This window comes from Podarcis pityusensis (assembly GCF_964106645.2).
Source record: "Podarcis pityusensis genome assembly, chromosome: 2".
NCBI lineage: Eukaryota > Metazoa > Chordata > Lepidosauria > Squamata > Lacertidae > Podarcis > Podarcis pityusensis.
Genome location: NC_138029.1, coordinates 114,977,463 through 115,001,677, shown reverse-complemented (window position 1 = coordinate 115,001,677; position 24,215 = coordinate 114,977,463). Strand labels below are relative to the sequence as shown.

The 24,215-nt window shown below is 45.5% G+C and overlaps 1 protein-coding gene across 1 annotated transcript in view; it reads left to right on the top strand.

Moving 5' to 3' along the window:
• LOC308465276 (uncharacterized protein) overlaps positions 1–22,669 on the top strand; it is a 32,919-nt gene extending 10,250 nt beyond the window's left edge. The window contains exons 8-14 of the mRNA XM_080985078.1: positions 10,900–11,407; positions 11,861–11,956; positions 12,259–12,489; positions 13,272–13,294; positions 14,576–14,697; positions 15,266–15,298; positions 20,838–22,669. Of these exons, the coding sequence (XP_080841204.1) occupies positions 10,900–11,407; positions 11,861–11,956; positions 12,259–12,489; positions 13,272–13,294; positions 14,576–14,697; positions 15,266–15,298; positions 20,838–21,334 (1,510 nt within the window). The 3' untranslated portion in view covers positions 21,335–22,669. The remainder of the gene's footprint in view (positions 1–10,899; positions 11,408–11,860; positions 11,957–12,258; positions 12,490–13,271; positions 13,295–14,575; positions 14,698–15,265; positions 15,299–20,837) is intronic.
• The last annotated feature ends 1,546 nt before the right edge of the window (positions 22,670–24,215 follow it).

The window sequence follows — 24,215 nt, the reverse complement described above, 5'->3', positions numbered from 1 at the left end:
TCGGGGGTCTTCCTGACTTACGCTATATAGCCTTTGCATGCTGACCCCAGAAATGTAACCCCCACATAGGTTTCTGGCCTCGATGTAACAAAGTCCCCTCTGACAACGAAGAGCCTCTGTCAGACTTTCTGAGGAGAGAACAGAGCAACCAGTGACTTTTATCAGGTATCCTGGCAGACAGGATTTCTGTAGTAAACCGCCCCCCCCCATGTATTTCCTCTGGGGACTGCCTCTTTCTGTGATGTATGTATGATTTTTGGGGGGGGATGATCTTGAGCTGCAGGGTGGACAATTTCAAAAGTCTATATCAGGGGTCGGCAAGCTTATCGGATGATGAGCCGGTCCATGCTCCGTCCATCAGATGGGCCGGAGCGTGTGCACGCACACGCTTTTCTGCTTTGGAGCACGCACTATTTCCGGTGCACAGGTGCCATTGACTCAGAATTCGGGCCCTGTGACGCGCCGTTAAGAGTGGGCAGCGGGGGGCAGCAGAGGTCACCATGGGCCGGTTTGACCCCTGGTCTATATAAGGGCTTGCGCACCATTGTTCTGGGTTCCTCCTCCCTCCTGCGTGTGGTGAGTGGGGCCCCTGTTGCAGCAGTTTAATAAAGATCAGGCTTACAAGCTGCTTTGCTTCTCAGTATTCTCTAGTTGGCCTCTGTTATTTTCTCCTACTGATAGAGAGCCTACTTAAGGACTCTATATGGGCTCTTAGGTACCCCATAAGGGATAAGGAGCAGTTTTTGCTTATAACATCTGTTTTATCCTCCATGAAACCCTGTGAGGTAGAAGAGGCTGAGCTGAGAGACTTAGAAAAAGGAGACACATTAAAGTTTATGGTCAAAGGGGATTTGAACCTGGTCCTTGTCATCCCAAGTCCTACACACTGTGCACTCAGAATGTGAAATCTTAACAAGGGTCCCTTCAGAGATGTGCTTGAAAGCCCTTCCTGCAAAGTTCCTCTCTGTGTTGGAGCTTCTCTTCAGACCTTCCTGTGTTGACCCTGAATGTCTGCAGGAGGAGTCAATCCCGTTGGGTGAGGGGCAGATTTCAGCGGCTTCCCTGCATAAGCTCGTATTTCGCACCTGGGTCCATTTCTGGATCTCAGCATTCAGATTAGAAATGAAAGCAAATCCCCCAAGTCTGAAGTCTGCCCATCCCTTTATTTGTGGGAATCCCGCAGCCAGGAGAGAAGTGAGTCTTAGCCGTATCTGCCATGTCAGGGAGAGAGCAGGTATCCTATAGACACCCTACTTTTTAACACACAGTAAGTTGTGGGAAAATGGGGGGGGGGGATGAAAGGAATGCCAATTGCAATAGTTCCCCACCCCATTTTCAACAGAAGCATTGCAACCAATGCCAAACAGATGGGGCATAAAGGCAGGGAGAAGCATTTTAATTCAACATTTTTATCATAGTCACCCAAATGCCAATTCTCCATTCGGAAGCGAAAACAGCACATTTTTCTAATCTCTTCTGAGCTCTGTGGAAGAATGAGGAAATTGAGCCTACAGCCCTGTGCCCACTTCCCTGGGATAAGTTCCGGAGATGACAGGATTAGCTCTTAGGTTTTGGTGATTGCCTAGAGAAAGGACTTCTTCACACATATGGTTCTGGCCACTGGCTTACACACCCTTTTAAAGTTGGCGAGACAAAGGGTTTGAGACCAAAAGCCCTTTCCTTCTCGCCTCCACAGCTTCAGCTGATTCAGAGGTAGACTGCCTCTGCACCAGGAGGTTTCATTGAGCAGCCCCAGAAACAGTTCTGCCTTGACAACTGTGGGGCTGTCCCAACATGCTGTTGGACTGATGAATATCGCTGGTGACACTGGAGCTTGGGCAGGAAGAGAGTGATCTGAAACTGGGAGATATGGACCTCAGTCTGTTGTCATGGTGAGATCACTTCCTGTTGAAATTAGGCTTTTCCAGCACCATTTCCCCTCTGCCTATGAGAATGGTCCACCCTCAGAGATTGACGGATCCAAGTGGCTCTGGAGGATTTTCTGGCTGATATGACTGGCACTTCTGTTGAAGCCGTGATCAATCTGTGAACATCCGGATAGCTCAGGATCCCTCTCCCTTTCCCAATTTGTGATGCCCATCTGCCCTGGTATAGTACTCTCAAGCTGTGCAGGTTACAGTTATCATCATAATCCTCATTGATATAGGCTTAATGAAAACAACACAAACGTTAGTGTGTACGTTGGGATAAACTGTTGCTCATGCTGCTTTTTTGGTTTCTTCCCAGAACATCCACCCCAAAAAGTTTTCAGAACTGTCCCTTCAGCTCTTTATTCAGTGACAGACCCTTCTGCAAAATGTCAACATACAGACAGTAGGAATCATAATCCACAAGGATCCAGATTATGAAACGGAAAACAGATTTTGGTGGATTTGCAATAGCCTCAATTGTTTTGCCTTCATTTTTACACTTGAACATAGACCCAAATTAAGAAGGGGACCCTCACTTCAGCATGGATCAAATGAAACGTCAGAGAAAAATGTTCAGAGCATCAACACTGAAATTTTTTTAAAACTGTGATTTTAAAAGAATTTTATGAGGAATGTGTCAACCCCGAACAAGAATAATTCAGCAGTATATAAAGATAAAAAGTATCACAAGTGAAAAGAGTGAGAACTCTTCCCCCACACTAAAAAATAAAAAAGAAAGATAAAAGATTCCATGGTTAATGAAATATACTCGGAGTCGAGTATGGATTTCATGCTCTTTATTCCACTCAAAGTAGTGAGGAATGAAAGTACCCCCAAAATATCTGCTTTATATACATTATTTACCCAATGGGCCGCACGTGATTGGTTATTTCTGGGATTCTCCTGTAGGCCAATCGGGTTGCGGATTCACTTCCATCTGGAGCTGGATTGGGTGGATCCTGAGGACCAATCATACTGCTGCATTGTTCTAGGACCAATCAGACTGCTGCATTCTGAATCCTATTGTTCTAGTGAAGCCTTATTTACCTAGGGATCCATCAGCCACGCCATCCCCGGACCTTGGAGGGAACAAAAGTACCAGGAAAGCAAAATCTTCTTTGGAGAAAAAGTTTATTGAAATCTGTGCACAGATTTCAATCTGTACACAGAGACAACCAGCTGGATAGCTCCTGAAAATATACTGGCTGTAAAGCAAGACACTTCAGCAAACTTTCTTATACTCTCTGAGCACTCTTCCCCCCTCCCATACCTTCTCAAATTATTCCCTTACATGGCACATCTATATTGCTTGCTAAACACATTTTATTGCTTGCTAAACATTCCTTCCCCTCTCCTTCGTACACGTGTCTTTTCTCATCTTTGCATTAGTAAGCATAAGACAGGAAAAGGGGCCTCTTTAGCAGGCCTGGTTAAATCTGCACTTTTGACCCGCCAGCCAAATTTAGCAGGTCTGGTTAGTTATTGCTAACAGCAGCGGTTTCTTGCTAGCTGGCTAGGCAGGAAACGAACTTTTGACCTGCCAGCCAAATTTTGCAAGCAGTCACTGGCGGTGTGCTAACTGTCTGGCCAAAATTTGCAGAAGTAAGATTAGCACAGGATTAGCACAGGAATTTACTGCAGATAGTATTTGAGAGCAACCTTTCTTAGGTACAGAGTTCTAAGCACAGAAAATATTGAGAGAAACCTTTTCCCATCTCCCTTTACTCCCTCCTCTTCTTTTGAACAATCTATTACTTAGATTCGTTCTGGGGTAGGGGTCTATATTCTCTCATTACAGCAATCACGCGAGGTCCCATCATGCGAGACATCATCTTTCCCATCATATTCTGCAAGCATTGCATCAAGCAGGGAATACAAAAGCAAAAAAGCAATAGAAGCATTATTGGGCCTATCACCATAGTAAATATCCTCCCCATCCATCCACCATCGGGCAACCAAGAATATAACCAATTCCATGGATCACCTTCTGTAGTTTTTAGCGGGTTTTCAGCTATCATTGTTTCCATGTGGTCAATTGTGGCCGAAATGCTGACATTATTATCTGGGATAAACATACAGCAATGAAAATGAACTAGCACACAAACTCCTCTCTATGTTGAAGATGTTACCAATGGGAATTCCATGTAGCATCAAACCTGGCCATTTAGCATAAGGTGGCATGTGCATACACAGCCAACAATTGGAAAGATTTAGCATTGTGGTGAACTTAAACATATCCTTGATATAAATATTGTCTTTCCACATCTTATGATAAATTTCTCCTCGTGATATTTTACTCAATAATCTAGTCCCCATCTGACCATGTTCACCAGGTGCAGCACCTTCCTTGTCTCCTGCAACTAGGAGAACGAGGAACACTAGGAGGATCATCAAGGGGATAGAAGGATCGGGTCGTCGTCTCCCGCAGAGCCTATGACGCTCATGCCAGCAGAAAAAGAGACACATCCATGTGGCAAGGGCAGTTGAAATAACTCCCATCCACCACCCCCAATCACTCCATGGTTCCTCCCAGCAATATTCAGGGGGTGTGCTCATTGTTGAAGAGCCCACTGATATTTGTGTCCGATTACCTGTTGAGCCTCAAGGATGAGAGCCCACCGGTGAGCTGATGCTCCCACTATGTGGGTCAACTTTTCTACTAACCCTGTTGGGTGGATTGAACTCTCGTGCTGCCTCCCTACTGACCAGAGCATATGGAAGCTGAAATCCTGGGGTGGCAATTCTTACTGGCACTTGTTTAGCAATTTCAATGCACACCTGGTTAAGGCTCCCACCCCTGCAATACTTGCATTAAGATAGGTTCCATCCCATCTAACGCCTGGATTAAGATTAGAACCTGGTCCATCAGATGAGGTTGGTATAGTAACCTCATCAAACCCGTTTCCAGTAGTCAATGAGCACGCCATCTCTTACCACCGGCAAGACGAACCAGTCGTAGCAGAGGCCAGCAGGCCAGTAAGGGCGGTATGACTCGGTAGGGTCAGGGCTGTGGGGCATAGAGCAAATCAATACAGAATATAACAGAAAAAAAAGGAAAAGAGAAAGTCCTTATGAAAGTATTAAATGTCCTGGTGGACTTCCTGGATCAGTCCCGGCACGGGTTTTCACGTTGGGGACGCTGCCCGCGGGCGTCCCTCCCATCCATTTCTTCAGCTGTGCGTTGAGATATCAGCTTCCGGTGTGATATCAGCAGAGCGGTCATCAGCGGAGGGTCTGGAGATGGTCAGCCGAAGGGGTTAATCAGGATTTAACTGCACAGTTCAATCTATAGTGGTCACTCTGGTGTGGTGGACCCAAGGGGTGATGCCGGCGAATTTCACGGCGGTGGGTGTGGAGAGCAGGACGGTATAAGGTTCCAGCACGGTTGTAGCTGCGTCCGTGCCCAATCGTTTACCCACACTTCATCACCTGGCTCGAACTGATGCAGCCAACACACAGGGGTTGCGAGCCTGGGTCCACCTGTCGAGACAAAAGAAAACTCGGAAGAATATCTGGACTTAATTATTCAATTGCATATCCTGACCAGCATGTGGGGACAACATTCTGACATATGGGACCGGTCTCCCAAGCACAATTTCAAAGGGTGACAGGTGGGTTCGCTTTGACGGGAGACTGCGGACCCTGAGTAATGCCAAGGGCAACATGGTCACCCAATTAGACCCGGTTTCCTGTGTCAGCTTGGACAGCTGATTCTTTAGAGTCCTGTTCATTCTCTCTACCTTTCCAGAACTCTGGGGTCTATAAGCAGTATGCAGCTTCCAGTTGATCTGGAGCGCTTTTGCCAGTCCCTGTAGGACTGCATGAACAAATGCTGGTCCATTGTCAGATCCTATGGATCTTGGCAATCCATAGCGAGGGATGATTTCCCTAAGCAGGCACCTGGTTACTTCAAATGCCTTTTCAGTCTTTGTTGGCCATGCTTCGGCCCATCCGGTGTAGGTGCACACTGCCACCAGCAGGTAGCGGTGTAGTCCACAACGGGGTAATTCAGTAAAGTCCACGACAAGATCTTCCATAGGTGCAGTTCCACTATGCTGAATCCCTGGGGGAGCCAGTGGTCCGGCTCTGGGATTATTCTTTTGACACAGCAGGCATTTCCTGGAAATCTGGGCTGCCAGTTGGTAGAGGTGGGCTATATAGAAGCATTTCTCCAGCTGCTTGGTTGTAGCATCTGGTCCTATGTGGGTTGAATCATGGTATCTCTGAGTAACCTGCCGAGAAAGGGACTCTGGAATCCATATCCTGTCATCAGGGGTAAGGTACCATCCTTCTTTGGACAATGTCAGCTCCTGAGCGTCTGCAGTGTCCCTTTCCTGCTTCGTATAAGCTGGCTTGTCAGTGGTGCTTAAAATTTCTTCTGGGACCAGTGCTCCAATAACCGAGGCGGGGGCCAGTTCTTGGGCTGCTTCCTTGGCCACTCTGTCTGCCAATCGGTTTCCTCTGGCCACTTCTCCTGGTCCAGTCTTGTGTCCATAACAATGGATAACTGCCACTGCCTCGGGCTCCCATACAGCATCCAGAAGGTTCAACAAGGCTTGTGGGTGGGCCACCTGGCTTCCTCTGGAGGTAAGCAAACCTCTTTCTTTCCATAAGGCTCCATGGGCATGTAAAGTCAGGAATGCATACTTAGAATCTGTATAAAAGTTTATCTTCTGTCCCTTTGCCAGGCTCAGGGCTCTGGTAAGCGCAGTTAGCTCTGCCAGCTGGGCCGATGTTCCAGGCGGGAGTGACTTTGCTTCGATCACCTGGTCTTCCAGGGCTACCACTGCATAACCTGCCTTCCGGTGTCCAGCCTCAATGAAGCTGCTTCCATCCATAAACCATGATGGCCACTGGGGGTCTGCTTCATCTTTAAGGTCAGGCCTGCTAGAATACACCTCATCCATTACTTCAATGCAATCATGCGTGGGCTCCTCACCTACTCCTACCGGTAATAGGGCAGCTGGGTTGAGGGCTGTGGTGACTTGGAATTTTTAACGCAGATGTAGTAGCATCTGACATTTCCTCATTTTAGCCTGGGAGAGGAAATAGGTGCCTTTCGGCAGATGGCACGCTGACTCTTTCCTAAGCGGCCTCGCCCTCCTCTTCTTCTTCTAACGGTGAACCTCCCGTCTTCAGGGCCATCAACTTCTTTGCCTGGTACTTCTCCTTTTTTCTTCTGGGCCTCTTCCTCTCTCTGATTATAAGTGGTTTGGGCTATTTTCTAACATCCATTTCAGGGTGTGGCCCATCTAGATTTTTCGGCAAATATCGGGCGCTGCTTGGGCTACAAAGGCAGTTTTTATGATAGGGGCATGGATATACTGGCGGTAGGCTTCCTTCAGCTTCTTTAAGTAGGCTCCAGGGGCCTCCTCTGTTCCTTGCACTATTTCTCTGGCCTTCACAAAGTTGGTGGGTTTTCTGGCTGCCCTCCTCATGCCATTTAAGACATTCTGGCGATAAGTGGTGAGGGTATTTTACCCTTCAATGGTCTGATAATCCCAATTCAGTGTAGTTTCAGGATATCCTGTTGCAACAGCTTGATCTCCTGCCCCCTGCGCTCTCATGTGTGCTCGGGCTTCAGCATGAATTCGCCTATCCTCCTCTGTAGCTAGCAGGGCATCCATCAAATATTGCACATCATAAAAAGTGGGGTTGTATGTTTTTAAAAATTCCCTCAAACAGCTTAATTATTTTTGCTGGGTTTTCCTCAAATGAAGGGTTTTGGTTCCTCCAATTACAAACATCTGCACTAGAGGAGGGGACATGTTGAACTGTATAAGTTCTATTGGGCACCACCCCGTTAGGTCCCGTGGGGGCTGGAGGGTCATACACTCTATGGAGAGGCATCACTCTGGCCGCGCCCTCCTCCTGTGTTTCATGTGCCCTATGGAGGGTCACTCTTTTCACTGCCTTCCCCACTCTTTCTGCCACTTTCTTCTCTGTTCCCCTACACATCCCGCTGTTTTTAACATATGGGGACTGACGTCCACTTCTCCTGCATAAGGTTCCACATACTTTCTCAAACGTTCTGCCTGTTCTTATTATCACCTATCAACTTAACTAATCTTTTTACAAATTCCTCATCCTCACCATCCTCTTCTCGTTCCTCCCTTTCTCCATCCTCGCCCAGGTCTACCAATGCATTGTCCACGGGATTGGGGGCTGGGCCATCTGTTCCCTGTGGCGGGGGTGGTGCCAGGGCTGTTGCCGGGGCATGAGGTGGTGGGGCATCAAAACTTTTATCTTCTTCCCTCTCTGAATCCTGGAGGACTGGGGGGTTGTCCTCCTGTCTTCCTGACTGAGCAGATACGGCTGCCTGAGACTTTTTGGCAGCATGACTTCAGCCGGGGGGGGGGGTTCTGTTCCACATTGGTCTTCCATGTGGAAATGTAGGGGATTTGATCAGGGTGGACATTCAAAATGTTCTGATATAATGGATTAATGAGTTGCAAATCAAGGGTCCTGATGGACGGCCAATTTGTTATTTTGGGGTGGGCCAATCTAATTTACACAATGTCCTCATCCTCCCCTCTCATCAGCTTGAATCCCCAAAAGCATTTCAAAGGGGTACTTTTACTTTGGCCAGAACCCATTTCTTCCAGATACTTCACACACAACAGACCTACAATCGCTCGGCCAAGGGGACACTAAGCCCTGGCCCACACTTGACAATTCAGCCACTAGAGTATCTTGACATGCAACATACAACATACAAAACACACCAATATAATTTCAACATGTAACACACTAAACACACCAAAATAATTTTCCCTCCTTCTTCTGTTCCAAATTTTTGCTGGTGGCACTCTCCTGCACAACCAGTCCCCTTTATTCCTGGTGGCTGGCACTCTACTGCGCAACCAATCCCCTTATTCCTGGTGGCTGGCACTCTACTGCACAACCAATCCCCTTATTCCTGGTGGCTGGCACTCTACTGCACAACCAGGTGAGGCTGATCAGACCTCGCCCCCCTTTTCCTTGGGGGCCCACGCCCTTTCCCTTGGGCTTACCGTTTTCCGCTGCGGACCTGTCCCCTCGGCGCCGTCCTCTTTGTTTTTCTCCCTCAACAAGATGTCTCCACTGCAGGACAGTGTGGCTGGCTCCCCCCACGAAACAGGTGGGGTGCGCACGGGAGCCTGCAAACGCTGCTGAGCTGTTCACCTTGGTTGAGCCTGGCCCTCCGGTCCGTATTGGGGAGAGGGCTTATCCCGGACGAGCCCCCAAAGAAATGAAGCCTTATTTACCTAGGGATCCATCAGCCACGCCATCCCCGGACCTTGGAGGGAACAAAAGTACCAGGAAAGCAAAATCTTCTTTGGAGAAAAAGTTTATTGAAATCTGTGCACAGATTTCAATCTGTACACAGAGACAACCAGCTGGATAGCTCCTGAAAATATACTGGCTGTAAAGCAAGACACTTCAGCAAACTTTCTTATACTCTCTGAGCACTCTTCCCCCCTCCCATACCTTCTCAAATTATTCCCTTACATGGCACATCTATATTGCTTGCTAAACACATTTTATTGCTTGCTAAACATTCCTTCCCCTCTCCTTCGTACACGTGTCTTTTCTCATCTTTGCATTAGTAAGCATAAGACAGGAAAAGGGGCCTCTTTAGCAGGCCTGGTTAAATCTGCACTTTTGACCCGCCAGCCAAATTTAGCAGGTCTGGTTAGTTATTGCTAACAGCAGCGGTTTCTTGCTAGCTGGCTAGGCAGGAAACGAACTTTTGACCTGCCAGCCAAATTTTGCAAGCAGTCACTGGCGGTGTGCTAACTGTCTGGCCAAAATTTGCAGAAGTAAGATTAGCACAGGATTAGCACAGGAATTTACTGCAGATAGTATTTGAGAGCAACCTTTCTTAGGTACAGAGTTCTAAGCACAGAAAATATTGAGAGAAACCTTTTCCCATCTCCCTTTACTAGGACCAATCAGACGGCAGCATTTTGAATCCTATTCAACTCAGTACATAATAGTTAATGTTAATTTTTCTGAGAGGATGGACTGACTGGAGATGGGATCAGTGGATGGGGGGAAAATGGAGGAAGCTGGACCTGAAGAGCAGCTTAAAAATTCCACTGGACTGCAGGAAGATTCATTAGTTTAGAGGGGAGGATGAAGAGGAAACAGGGATTTTGTTTGAGATTACATCAGCCCACCCCCCTTGAAGCCTGAAGTTGGAAACCAGAAAGGGCAGCCAGGCCATTCTTCTGTGATGTTTAATACTTTAGTTCCTGAATCCGGGTCACAGGCTCGCCCTATTCATACACAAATATGCCCTTAAAACAGGATTTGCAAGCAAAAAGTCAATGGTAAGGCTTTCCCTATTTGCCTCCCTTACTGCAGAGAAATATTTGAGGTCATTGGGAGAGTCAAAATGGCTTCAGGATTGCTCTCCCTTACTATTTCAGTCACATGGTTCATATACATGTCATATACATGACAAAGGGCTGCATTCATGGAGAAAACAGGTTTAATTGAAAGTACCCTCCGTTAATAGGTGCCCTGCAGTGACTGGCAAATATCTGGATACCATTTAGCTGAGTCCAGAGGTTATTGCACATTATCAGACGCGACAATTCTGTCAGAACGACTCACTAAAAACTGGCACCGGGATGGAGGGCTGGGCTGTTTCTCCTCTGTATGTGGGGGCTGCTAACTAGATAGATGAGTGTGAATGGAGGAAGGCGGGGAGGGGGCGGAAATTCATTCATCAGCTTGCAAAGTAGTCTGAGTCTGACATGCTGATAGTTAAACAACAACAACAATAAACTCCACAAAGCTCTCGCAGGGAAATGGTTCCTTAAAAGAGCAGCCACCAAGAATGAGCATTCCATTTAAAATAAAACATATAAAATAAAATATATAAAACTATATATTTCCACCATATCAAAGCGGCTCGGAGCTCCACCCATCTCCAAGGCAACAGAGATCCTGAGTGATCGCAGCTGAATTTCCTGGAAAGGAAACACGCCCATTTGCTGACGGAAAAGAGAGAAAACGAAACCATCTCTCTTCCTCCCTCCCTTCCTGGCTACTCCGCCATGGCTGCCACTCGGGGTCCCGTCCGGGATCTCCGCGAGGGAGCCACTTGCTCCATTTGCCTGGATTATTTCAGGGATCTAGTGATCATTCATGAATGTGGGCACAACTTCTGCCGAACCTGCCTGATCCAGTATTGGGAGAATTCCGAGGGAGAGGCTTCTTGCCCTCAGTGCAGAGAAACAGTGGAGCAAAGCAGCATCACACGAAACCAGCAGCTGGCAAATTTTGTGGAAATAGCCAAGAAATTCAACCATCCGCAGGAGAAAGAGGAGGGAGAAGGAAAGGGGAGGGTCTGCGAGAAGCACCAGGAGCCCCTGAAGCTCTTCTGCAAGGAGGACCAAAGCCCCATCTGTGTGGTGTGTCATGTATCCAAGGAGCACAAAAGCCACGAGGTGGTTCCTCTAGAGGAGGCGTCCCAGGAGTACAAGGTAGGAAAAGGTAGCGGTTCTTTCTTGGGGGGTGGAATAGCTTCAGACAAGAGGGGCTTGCAAAATAAAAAATAAAAATAAAATGTTGTAATGTATTCTCTCCTCTTGCAGCCCAAAAGGAATCCTCCAGGAAGAGATCTTGTGCAGCCTGATAAGACTAAACTTCTAAAACTTTATACAATCAACATTTTTCTTTTTGAGGGATTAAAGTGCACCGCCTGAATGCAGGCTGCAGTAACTCCCCTGGGAGGAAAGATTAAACATCGAGGATTAATTAAATAAAAAGAAGGGGGGAGATGTTGGAGGTGTGTTCAGTGTGGGGGACAAGTAGAAAAACCCCCATGTTTCTCAGCTCTGATAAGACCCAGGGATGTGGGGCAGGGAGCAAACATACGATTCAGCTTGCCTGTTAATGTGTAACGCAGCCCAACTTGGATTTTGTTTTCTTTTCAGGATCAGATCAGCAGCTGCCTAGACAATGTGAGGAAGGAGAGAGAGAAAATTCTCATATTTAAAGCAGACACAGAAAAGGAAAGCCAAGACCTGCTTGTAAGCACCATTGTTACTGCTTTAAGATGAAAAGTGCTATAGTCTAGAATCAATATGGGGGGGCAATGAATATGAAATACAGAAAGAGGTTTATTTTTTAATGGTCTGATCTCCCACAAAGCATGAAAGACCATTTAAAGGAGGGGGTGGGCTTGTAAGTTTTTACGGAGTTCTTTCTCTGCTGAATATGTCAGAAGTGGCCTTACAAGGGAATTGGGATAACTGGCCTCTTCATCCTGCAAGAGCAGACTAGATGCCTGATCTTGGCCCTCTGTTCTCTTCTTTCAACCTCTTTGCTGCAGAAACAAACAGGTGCAGAGAGGGAAAAGATGGTGGCTGAGTTCAGGCGACTGCACCAGTTTCTGGAAGAACAGGAGAAACGTATTCTGGCCCAGATGGCAGAAGTGGAGAAGGAGATTGCAGCCAAAAGGGAGGAGCACCTGGCCAGACTCTCCAGGGAACTCTCCTCTCTTGACAGCCTCATCCGGAAGATGGAGGAGAAGCTTCAGGAACCAGCGACTGAACTCCTGCAGGTGAGGCCTCATCCTGATGTGAGAGGGTGGAGCGTGCTGCTTCAGACTACAGACTTTTCTTAGTCACATAAAAATGTTGCTGGAATGAAAACAGTACATGAAGGGTGAAAGGCGTCAGTCCTGGGGTCGCAGAAGGGGCCCTGCTAGATCAACCACAGGCCCCTTCATTGTAGCATCGTGTTCTCCCATTGGCCAACCAGAGGTCTCTGAAGCCTAAACAACCAGCAGCACTCTGCCCCCCTCTGTTTCCCTGCAAGGGGAACTCAGCTGCTTAGTATTGTTAACTGATTGGGGTCATCCTGATGTTTGGAGCCCGTTTTCTGCAATACGCTGGTGATTCTCCTTTACACCTTCAGCTGAGGCAGTGGAAGTGCTGGACCAGTGTCTTGTCTCCACAATGGACTGGATGAGAGCCAACAAACTGCAGCTCAATCCAGATAAGACTGAGGAACTATTAGTGGAAGGACCCCTAGATGGGTGGGAGATGGGCTGCTTTTGATGGGGTTACGCTTCCTCTGACGGAGTGGGTACATGGCTTAGGGGTTGTACACGAGGCTGCCTCTGAAGACAGTTTCGATTATTTGGTTGCTCTTGTTTTGTTTTTATTATGTATTTTATGTTTTCGTATTGTGATTTTATCTTGTGAACAGCACAGAGACCTGCAGGTATAGGGTGGTATACAAGATTGACAACAACAACAACAATCTGATCACAGTGCTCTGTGTAGAACTGGGTCCACTGACATCTTTCTTCCCCTTTCCTTTCCTTTCCTTTCCTTCCAGGATATTGGAAACTTCTTACAGAGGTAAGCAACTGGAAACCCCTGCCTTACTCTGATTCTGGGAAAGTTCCTGTTTAACAGTTCAAATTTCACAAAATCACAGTCAAAAACAGGGACATGTTTTTGTTGTCATTTGTATCTGTTGGTTCCATCTACAATCACTGACAGGAAGCCATTTCCATTGCATATTTCTGAAGGCCCTTCTCCATGATGGATTCATTTACTCTGCAATTGATACAAAAAGGGGGGACACCCCAAAGGGGCTTGTAAATATATTCACTGTAACTTAGATTTAAATATCCAGTGTATTTCAGGCTTCTGCAGGTTCTTCCTCAGACATAAAAATGTGAGAAAGGGCCCTGCTGGATCAGGCCATGGCCCATCAAGTCCAGAATCCTGTTTTCACAGTGCTTAACCAGGTGCCTAACCCTTTATAATGTCAATTGTAAAACCCATTCTAAAGCATTCTGAACTTCCTTATGTTTCAGAAAGGCGCAACCCAGTTCTATTTTATGTTGCTCATTAATCATGTGAACTGCTTGACTAAAACGGGTGTAGTCCTAAAATCTCTGCGTAAGGACCCAGTATAGTTCGATTTTCTTCAAAAAAATAATTTCCATATATCAGGTTCTTTCCCTTTCAGTCTCATATTCCAAGATTTCTTCAGTATATTTCATAAGAAGGTGTGTGTCGGTTTTCCTTCAGCTTGTTAGGTTCTCTCTAGATCAGGGGTCGCCAACCTAAGACCCCTGGGCAGTAGCTGCCCCCGGGGCTCATCTATCTGGCCCATGATGACCCCTGTCACCCCCCCACAGCCCGATCTTACTGGTGCGGCGTGGGAACCAACTTCCGGGTTGATGGCGCCTGTGCGCATGTGCAAGGGCGCTCCTCCGACCCGGATGTGCGTCGGAAATAGTGTGTTCACATGCGTGTGGGGCGGAGAAGTGCCTGTGCGCATGCATACATGCCATTTCCGGTGCACATCCGGGTCAGAGGAGCACTGAAAATAGCGTGTGTGCATGTGCACTGGCACTCCTCCAACCCAGAAGAACGCGTGTGCGCACACGCTCCGGCCCATCCTCCAACAGACAGATCGTGGATCGGACCATCGTCCGGTAAGCTTGCCGACCCCTGCTCTAGATCCACACACCATCTAGATGCTCATTTTTGCCACTGGAAAAACCCAGCTCCCAAGTCTTCATGATACATCCATGATGCCTTTCTTGTCAGGATGAGACACCTGCTCTGTCAGAAAGCTCCTTGAATTGGAAGGATGGTGGCTTGACTTTGTTCTTCTCCTCCCAGGTCTCAGGAGAAGGAGAACTTAGAGGATCCTCCTGTGGCTTTTCCTCCTGCTCTGAAGTGGAGGATCTGGGACTTCTGCGATATTAATCCCTTCCTGGAAAGTGTCATGAAGAAATTCAGAGGTAGTAAAGATGGGCTCATCAGATTGTGAGCTGGATGTTTGGAAGTGTTAATGATAGACTCCAAATTATTAGCACTGCCAGGAAAATGGAGGTTTTATTTATTTATTCTTTTTCAGGCTTTGGGTGCTTTCACACATCTCACTTTTGGGGCATTTCTCCTGTTCCTTTGGCCCTGAGATTGATGTAAGGGGTGCAGGAGGGAGGGCGACTGTCACAGAGCCAGCCAGGAGCAGAGGAGACTGGGGTTGAGGTCTCCCATCCTGGAACAGAGATTTCTGGACCTTGTTGTTCATGGGGAGATCTTCTGGGGGTCCTGCTCCTCCTCCCAGATTTGGGCAGGCCTGAACCTTGACATCACGCCTGCCAGGGTTATGCAGGGATAGCCAGTATGGAGAGCTTCAGATAGCTTTAACTGCAATTCCCAATATCTTCAGCTGGCATGGCCAATGGTTATGGATGATGGGACTTGTAGTACACAATACAATCTCATGAGCTCCTATTGTTCTTTCCAGGTTTGTTATCTGAATGAAAGTGTGATGCTAAATCTCTGTTCCCTTTTCTCTTCCAGACACTGTGGAATATGAACTTCAGCTGCGAAAAGGTACATTTAAAAATAATAATAATTTATTATTTATACCCTGCCCATCTGGCTCGGTTTCCCCAGCCATTTTCCAAGGTAAAATTCGGGAGAGATGGGATCCACTTCTCAAAAGACCAGGCCACTGCAGCCCTTCCTTCCATGCCTTATTTCCCCTTATTTCCCAGAGGCCTCTGTTCCGTGAGAGCAGCATGCTGGGCTAGATGGGCTCTTGGCCTGATCCTGCAGACTCTTAGGAAGCCCCCAGCCCAGGACGGCTGGCTTTTCTGTGCCAAATCTCCATAAGACACAGGGGTGGTGTGAAGCCAAAGGCTCCCGGCACATGAGGGGGAAATATCCCTTTGAGTAATACAAAATCTCCACCCCTTTTATGTAAGAGAAAGGTGTAAGAGTGGGAAATGCACGAACACAAATAGCTCAGAAAATGGCTGCAACAACCTTTGGGCGCGAGAAGGTAAATGGGTTCTGGTGTCAGTGGAGGGAGGTGGGGGCTGCCTGAGTGTGAACTCCAGTGGGCCGGCTTCCCTGCAAAATTGGGGGTCTTCCCTCAGCCTTTGTGTTGGAGGGGAGACATGACTTCTCTGCTTAAACTAGAGAAACTTATGTAAACTTAAAAGAGCAGGGCAGAATTGCACCACAGACCAGGGAAAAAAGCCCAATGGGAAGACAGAAGTTCAGTCTGGCCTGATCCTGGACACCACAAAAAGGGAATCATAAGAACTGGAAAAGGTGCAGCAGATGGCAGCATAAAGGAAACTCTTACTTATCTTTAAAATTATATTCTGGGAATCGTTTAGACAACAGCAGTGAGTAAAATACATAAAGGCTAATCAAGACAATAAGAAACTAGAAAAACCCCTTACATTTAACAACAACAAAAAAGACTAATAGCAGCATTGGCAACATCCAACATCACACTTAATCTCCAAAGGCTGCTGTACAAATGTGTGTCTGTAAAAAGAAATTGCTTGACAAACTTTCCATAACGTGGTGAGAGGACTGCAGAGCAGATCTTCTTCCTAACGTCCACCAGCCTGACCAATTTTTAAATGGGCTTCTCCTGATACTTCCCCTGCCCACTTTCCCCATAAATGTGAGGAATAGTGAAGAAAAAGATGGATCATATAGCCGATCAGGTCTGAGGAACCAGGATGGGGTCTTTGCATTGAAGGTGACAGGTGCGAATGGCACTTCCTAGGTTTTATTGGTTTTGGCTATAGTAAAGTTACATATATCTTTTTAAAATAATGACGCCCTATTCAGAGATGAGGAGATTTATAAGAAGGCCCAAAAAGCTTTGAAAGACTACTTTGAGATAAACTTGAGAACAGATGTGGAGAAAAGAATAATATGGGACGCAAGCAAGGCCGTGATGCGAGGTTTCCTAATACAACAAAATTCCATGAAGAGGAAAAAGCAAAATGAGAGGAAAGAAAATTTTTTGGAAAAGATAAAAGAAGGTGAAAAGAAATTGAGGTCTAAACCAAAGTCTCATGAGATTTTGAGAGAAATAAAGTACCATCAGACGCAATATATGGAATTGATGAATCAAGAGATAGAATGGAAAATAAAGCAAATGAGACAAAGAACATTTGAATCGGCAGACAAATGTGGGAAACTTCTGTCATGGCAATTGAAAAAGAGACAAAAACTGAACACTGTGACAAGTTTGGAAATGGATGGGAAAATCATCCACAAACCAAATGAGATAAGTAATTGCTTTCAAAGTTTCTTTAGGAAATTATATGCACAAGGGCCAGTTGATGTGCAGGAAATAGAAGAATTTATTAAGAAGTATGGACTACCAAAGATCTCAGATCAAAGTAGAATGATTTTGAATGAGAAAATAACAGGACAAGAAATAGAGGGTGCCATTCAGAATATGCAGTTGGGAAAATCTCCAGGACCAGATGGCTTAACGGCTAGATATTACAAGGCATTGAAGGAATGGATAATACAACCACTGAAGGAGGTTTGTAATGAAATTTTAGAAGGGAAAAAGGCACCTGAATCGTGGAAAGAAGCTTTTATTTCACTTATACCGAAAACAGAGACTGAAAAGAGCCAGGTCAAAAACTACCGCCCTATATCACTACTTAATGTGGATTACAAAATTTTTGCAGACATTTTAGCAAAAAGATTGAAAAGAGTGCTGATAGGGGAGATTCATAAGGATCAAACAGGCTTTCTCCCAGGGAGACATATGTCGGACAATGTGAGGAACATTATAGACATTTTGGAATTGCTGGAAGTGAACATTAATAGAAAGGCGGTTTTGATTTTTGTGGATGCGGAGAAAGCCTTTGATAATATTTGTTGGACCTTTATGAAGAAGAATCTCCAAGGGATGTGGGTAGGCCAAGGTTTTGAAAACGGTATAGGTGCTATATATTCTAAGCAAAAAGCAAAGTTGATTGTGAACAATGTGGTTACGGAAGAAATACCTATAGAAAAGGGCACACGACAGGGGTGCCCAATATCCCCTTTACTTTTTATAACAGTCCTGGAGGTTTTGCTAAACATGATTAGAGGGGACCAATTGGTTAAAGGAGTTCAGGTCGGAGCGAGAAACTACAAACTAAGGGCATTTGCAGATGATCTTGTATTGACTTTGCAACAGCCAGATACTAGTACTAAAAGAGTACTAGAACTAATTGAGATATTTGGTCAAGTAGCAGGATTTAAATTGAACAAGCAGAAAACTAAAGTGTTGGAGAAAAATTTAACAATGGCAGAAAAAGAGAAATTTCAGAGGGAAACAGGTTTAGTAATAACAAAAAAAGTGAAGTACCTGGGTGTGAACTTGACTTCTAAAAATGTGAATTTATTTAAAGACAATTATGACAAATGCTGGACAGAGGTGAAGAAAGATCTAGAAATATGGTCACGGTTGAGACTTTCCTTGTTAGGCCGAATTGCTGTCATCAAGATGAATGTATTGCCTAGAATGTTGTTTTTGTTTCAGACACTTCAGATCTTAGATAAAATGGACTGTTTCAAGAAGTGGCAAAAAGACATATCAAAATTTGTCTGGCAGGGCAAAAAGCCCAGAATAAACTTTAAGATCTTAACTGATGCAAAAGAAAGAGGGGGGTTTGCCCTGCCGGACCTGAGACTCTACTATGAATCGGCAGCGTTTTGCTGGCTGAAACAATGGCTACTTCTTGAGAATACAGACATTTTGGATCTGGAAGGGTATGACAATAGATTCGGTTGGCATGCATATATATGGTATGACAAGGTAAAAATACACAAAGGTTTTAAAAACCATATTGTTAGGAAAGCACTATATAATGTTTGGATAAGATATAAAGATCTACTGGAAAGTAAAACTCCCAGGTGGCTATCACCAATGGAAGCCAAAGAGACGAAAAAACTTAATATGGAGTCCAAATGGCCAAAATACGGTGAAATCTTAGAGCAAGATGGTGAAAGGGTCAAATTACAGAGTTATGATAAATTAAAGTCTAAAGTACGAGATTGGTTGCACTACCTTCAGATAAACGAGGTATTCAAACAGGACAGGAAAATAGGTTTTCAGATGGAGAGGTCGAAATTAGAAACAGAATTGTTAGAACCCAATACTAAGAACTTGTCAAGAATGTATAATTTGCTGCTGAAATGGAATACACAAGATGAAACAGTAAAATCAGCTATGATTAAATGGGCACAAGACATAGGTCATGACATTATGTTTGATGACTGGGAAAGGCTGTGGAATACTGGTGTTAGATTCACGGCCTGTAATGTTTTGAGAGAAAATATAATGAAAATGATCTATAGATGGTATATGACCCCAGTCAAACTTGCAAAAATTTACCACTTGCCCAATAATAAATGTTGGAAATGTAATGAAACTGAAGGTACTTTCTATCACCTTTGGTGGACCTGCCCGAGGATTAAGGCCTACTGGGAAATGATCTATAATGAAATCAAAAAGGTCCTTAAATGGACATTTCTTAAAAAACCAGAGGCTTTTCTCCTGGGCATGGTGGGCCAATTGGTGCCAAGGAAGGACAGAACTTTTTTCATGTATGCTACCACAGCAGCAAGGATTCTTCTGGCAAAGTATTGGAAGACGCAGCAGCTACCCACTCTGGAAGAATGGCAAGCGAAGGTGATTGACTACATGGGAATGGCTGAGATGACCGGCAGAATCCGTGACCAGGGGAAAGAGACAGTGGAAGAAGATTGGAAGAAATTCAAAGTATACCTTAAAAACTGTTGTAAAATCGAAGAGTGCTGAGATGTTATGGTGTTAAGAAATAGAGAATTGCAGCTGTATATCATAAATTTAAGGGAGCTATAATGAAGACGAATTAATAATGAAATGAAGGGTTGCTGTTAAAAGGGAAAAATAAGGATGCAGAAAAAGGGAGGTATGGGGAAGTCCGGGAAACAAGGTGAAGGAGAATGAGTCTATGAAATTATACATGTTTATTTGTGTGTATGTTTTGTTTTGTTTTGTTGTTTGTCTTTATTACATGTTTGGAAAACTAATAATTTTTTTAAAAAAATAAAAAAATAAAATAAAATAAAAAAGTTATTTCATTATTTTTTTCAAGTGGTGTGTGTGTGTGTGTGGACCTTTATCTTGGGATTGCAACAATAAATGCATTAACACAATTCATAGAAAAAGAAAGACATTCATATAAACGATGTAATAACTGTCAATTTAAAAGATAGAACTATCCATTTTCTGCATCGCTCTAACCAAACCACAAAAGATAATTGAGTTTGTTCTTGGCTGACTGCTCATAGTTTGCCTGGGGGAAACAGACCAAAGGCCCACACTGCAGAACATGGAAAGGAGTCCCTCAGAAGGTGGTGGGCTCTCCTTCCTTGGAGGTTCTTAGGTTGGGGGGGGGCCTGTCGCGAACGCTTTAGTTGGGGTTACTGTATTGCAGGGGTTGGTCTAGAGGACCCCTTGGGTCGCTTCCAACTCTATGATGCGCTGTCAAGAATCCTAAGACAGATATTTCACACAGGGGGTTCGGGGCAGCCTAACCACTTTCTTGCTTTTTATAAACTACCTGGAAGGATGAGCTATAACATAACATTAAATATGTAACTGAAACATGAATGGTGGTTTCAAGGAGGCTGAGAGCACCTGCTCTCAGTTTTACCTGGCATGTCCAGCATGGTCTGCCATGTGATGTGAGATAAAAGATTAAGGTGTGAATTAGGGAGTCCCTGCCTTGACTCCCTTCTGCCATGAACTGTGGGGGTGACCTTAGACAAGCCACCGTCTCTGAGCCTCAGTTCTCCCATCTGAAAAATGGGCATGCTAAGATTGACTTGACTTACAGAGAAGTTGCAAGGGTTCTGTGTAGATAGTGTGCTAAGTGCTTTGAACACTTGAAAGAACTGCAAATGTTTCAAGAATCATCAATAAGAACTTGGTGAACATCCCTGTCTTGAATGCAGAGCCATGGAGTCCCTGTTCATTTCAGAGGGGATGCTATTTCTGTCATGTACCTAAAGAAAAGTCAGTTTCCCACTTGACGTCATTTCTCTTCTCTTTCCTCATTTGTCTTCATAGAAAACATAACTTTGGATCCAGACACAGCAAATCCCCTCCTCATCCTGTCAGAGGATCGAAAAAGTGTGAGAGAAGGAGAAGAGTGTCAAAACCTGCCAGACAATCCTGAAAGATTTGACACATGTGGCTATGTGCTGGGATGTGAGGGTTTCACATCAGGCAGACATTTCTGGGAAGTCATTGTGGGAAGAGAGGAGAAATGGGGGGTGGGCGTTGCCATAAAGTTTGTGAAGAGGAACGGTTGGCCTACGGAAGGGATCTGGGGTTTGGGGAAGATGGAAGGTGAGTACCAGTACTTCTTCCCCCATGAGGTCTTTGTTCCAAGTGAGGAGCCCAAGAGGATCCGAGTGACCCTGAACTGTGAAGCGGGACGGGTGTCCTTTTTCGATGCTGATACAGCAGCCCTCCTCCATTCATTCTCAGCAGCCTCCTTATCTGGAGAGAACCTCCAGCCCTTTTTTTACGTGAGTAAGAAAGGGAACCTGAGACTCTCTTGACTGAAGGTGCAGACAGAGAAGTGCATATTCATGGACAACGTGACATATTCAGTCACCACTTCTGGACTGAGCCGACAGGCACTTGAGAAACCATATTTCCAGAACTGTGATTGGCTATCCCTTGTGTCAATCATGATGCAACTCTCCCTTCTCAGGCCAGCTTTGTAAATGACACTGATTGATTTGATCCCCTGTCAGTCCCCAAACCTGCCTGTTCTCTCTCCCTTGGGAATTGGCTACTTCTGTCGGTGCACGAGGTGCAAGAAAATAATTTAGGAAACAACAGCAACCCTAATCACATTCCTCTTTTGATGTAGTTCTCTCTTCAACTTCCAACTCTGGCTTAAGATTTCTATAAGCCAGATTGGGTCCCCTGTCAATCTCCAAATTTAGGAAAAAACTAACCCTACACACATTCCTGTTTCAATGTAGTTCTCTCTCCAACCCCCAACTCTAAGAGACAATACCATCATCTTTTCAGAATAAAATCAGAATGATGCATGGGCCTCACTTAAAACCTTCCTCAGCCTCCATCAATCCTGCTCTGAGATTCCCTTTCCTCCCCCAAGACTTCCACTGGCCATGGAGAAGGAAGTTCCAAAATCCCTCTCTTTTTTTTGCTACTCCTCAGGGAAGCTTAGGTGGCAATTCAGCAAAATCTCCATATTGAAGGGGACCTGTTTGCTAGTTTCAGTACAGTCCGCCCAAATGTTGACTTGGGTGATCACAGCCTGGAGCCCTTCATCAAACCACAAATTAATAAATAGAAAGAGGTTGAGAGACCAGGAAAAACTATTGGAAAGGACTGTTTAATATCTCCCAAGAGTCAAGAGCCCAGAAAGCGGGGGGGGGGGGGGGGGGCTTTGGCAGTGGTGGAAAGAGTTTCTAACTCCACCTTGGTTCCCGGCATCTAGGAAGGTTGCATAAAGCTCTTAAGATCTCTGGCTTGGAACAAGTAGGGTTGGTTGCTTGGGGAGCATTTTTGGGGGTCTTCCTGACTTGCACAATATTGCCTTTGCATGCTGACCCCAGAGCCGTAACCCCTCTGCAGGTTTTGGGCCTCAGTGTAACAAAATCCCCTCTGACGGTGAAGAGCCTCTGTCAGGAGTTCTGAAGGGAGAACAGTGACAATCTAGAGGATTTAAGGAGCGGGTGGTAAATTCCCATGTATACAATTATTTTCTCCAAGATGCTTTGTAGTGAACAGTCAGATACTTACCAGTATTTTTAGAGATCCCCTCCTCTTATCCTTTTGCATAACAGGCCTGAAAGAATTTGGGGATATGTTTCATGTGCTAACGTGTTTGATTCTATTAAAGATTGTACTTCTTTTTACTCCTGTGGTGTTTCAAACTCAACAGTATAATATCCATTCCCCATGACACTTCCTCCAGGGATTTTAGGAGGGTGATATCCTGTTTTATCCTCAGAGGAACCCTGTGAGGTAGAAGAGGCTGAGCTGAGAGACTTAGAAAAAGGAGAAACGTTCAAGTTTATGGTCAAATAGGTTTGAACCTGGGCCTTGGCATCCCAAGCCCAACACACTGGGCACTCAGAATGTGAAATCTTAACAAGGGTCCCTTCAGAGATTTGCTTGAAAGCCCTCCCTGCACAGCTCCTCTATATGTTGTAGCTTCTCTTCAGGCCTTCCTGTATTGACCCTGAATGTCTGCAGGAGGAGTCAATCCAGTTTGGGTGAGGGGCAGATTTCAGGGGCTTCCCTGCATAAGCTCGTATTTTGCACCTGGTTCCATTTCTGGATCTCAGCATTCGGATTAGAAATGAAAGCAAATCCCTCAAGTCAGAAGTCTGCCCATCCCTTTATTTGTGGGAATCCCACCACCAGGAGAGAAGTGAGTCTCAGCCGTATCTGCCAGGTCAGTGAGAGAGCAGGTACCCTATTGACACCCTACTTTTCAACACAGAGACAGTTGTGGGCAAATGGAAGGAGAGAAACTCAATGAATGCCGATTGCAATAGTTCCCCATCCCATTTTCAACAGAAGCATTGCAACCAGTGTCAAACAGATGGGGCATAAAAACAGGGAGAGGCATTTTAATTCCACATTTTTATCATAGTCACCTGAAAGGCAATTCTGAAATTGGAAGAAGGGAAGGCAGCACATCTTTCTAATCTCTTCTGAGCTCTGTGGTGCAAAGAGGAAATTGAGCCTACAGCCCTGTGCCCAGTTCCCTGGGAGAAGTCCCTTTGAACTTACTCTTGTATAGATATAGGAGTGCCCTCTATTTCCTAGAGATAAAAAGGATCACAGGTTTTGGTGATTCACTAGAGAAAGACCTTCACACATGTGGTTTTGGCCACTGGCTTACACGCCCTTTTAAAGTTGGTGAGACGTAGGGTTTGAGACCAAAATCCCTTTCCTGTTGTTCACCTCCACATCTTCAGCTTATTCAGAGGTAGACTGCCTCTGCACCAGGAGGTTTCATTGAGCAGGATGCTGTGCTCTGTCCCCTGTGACATTTCTGCCCTTTCCTCAGCCCCAGACTGCACATCTCCAACTCCATGGATCTCCTGCCCTGTTCAAAGGAGTGTGGGAGACAGGGAAAAAAGGATAAATGGCACACACAGAGGGAAAATGGTGAAGGTGCTGTGCGCCAGCCCTTCCAGTCGGAGGAACTGATCTATCTGCTGCGGTTCCTGCCAGGTTGGCTGTGAATAAAGTTCCTCTCCTCCATGACTTGACTGTCGGTGAGCAGGCTGGTCTAGTCTATTCCTGAGGCCTTATGGGTAAACATGGTGGAGTTGGTGCAGCATCAGGGCAGACTTGAGAGCCAGCCAGCGGGGGGTTACTGTGGTCTACAGTGGTACCTCGGGTTAAGTACTTAATTCGTTCCAGAGGTCCGTATTTAACCTGAAACTG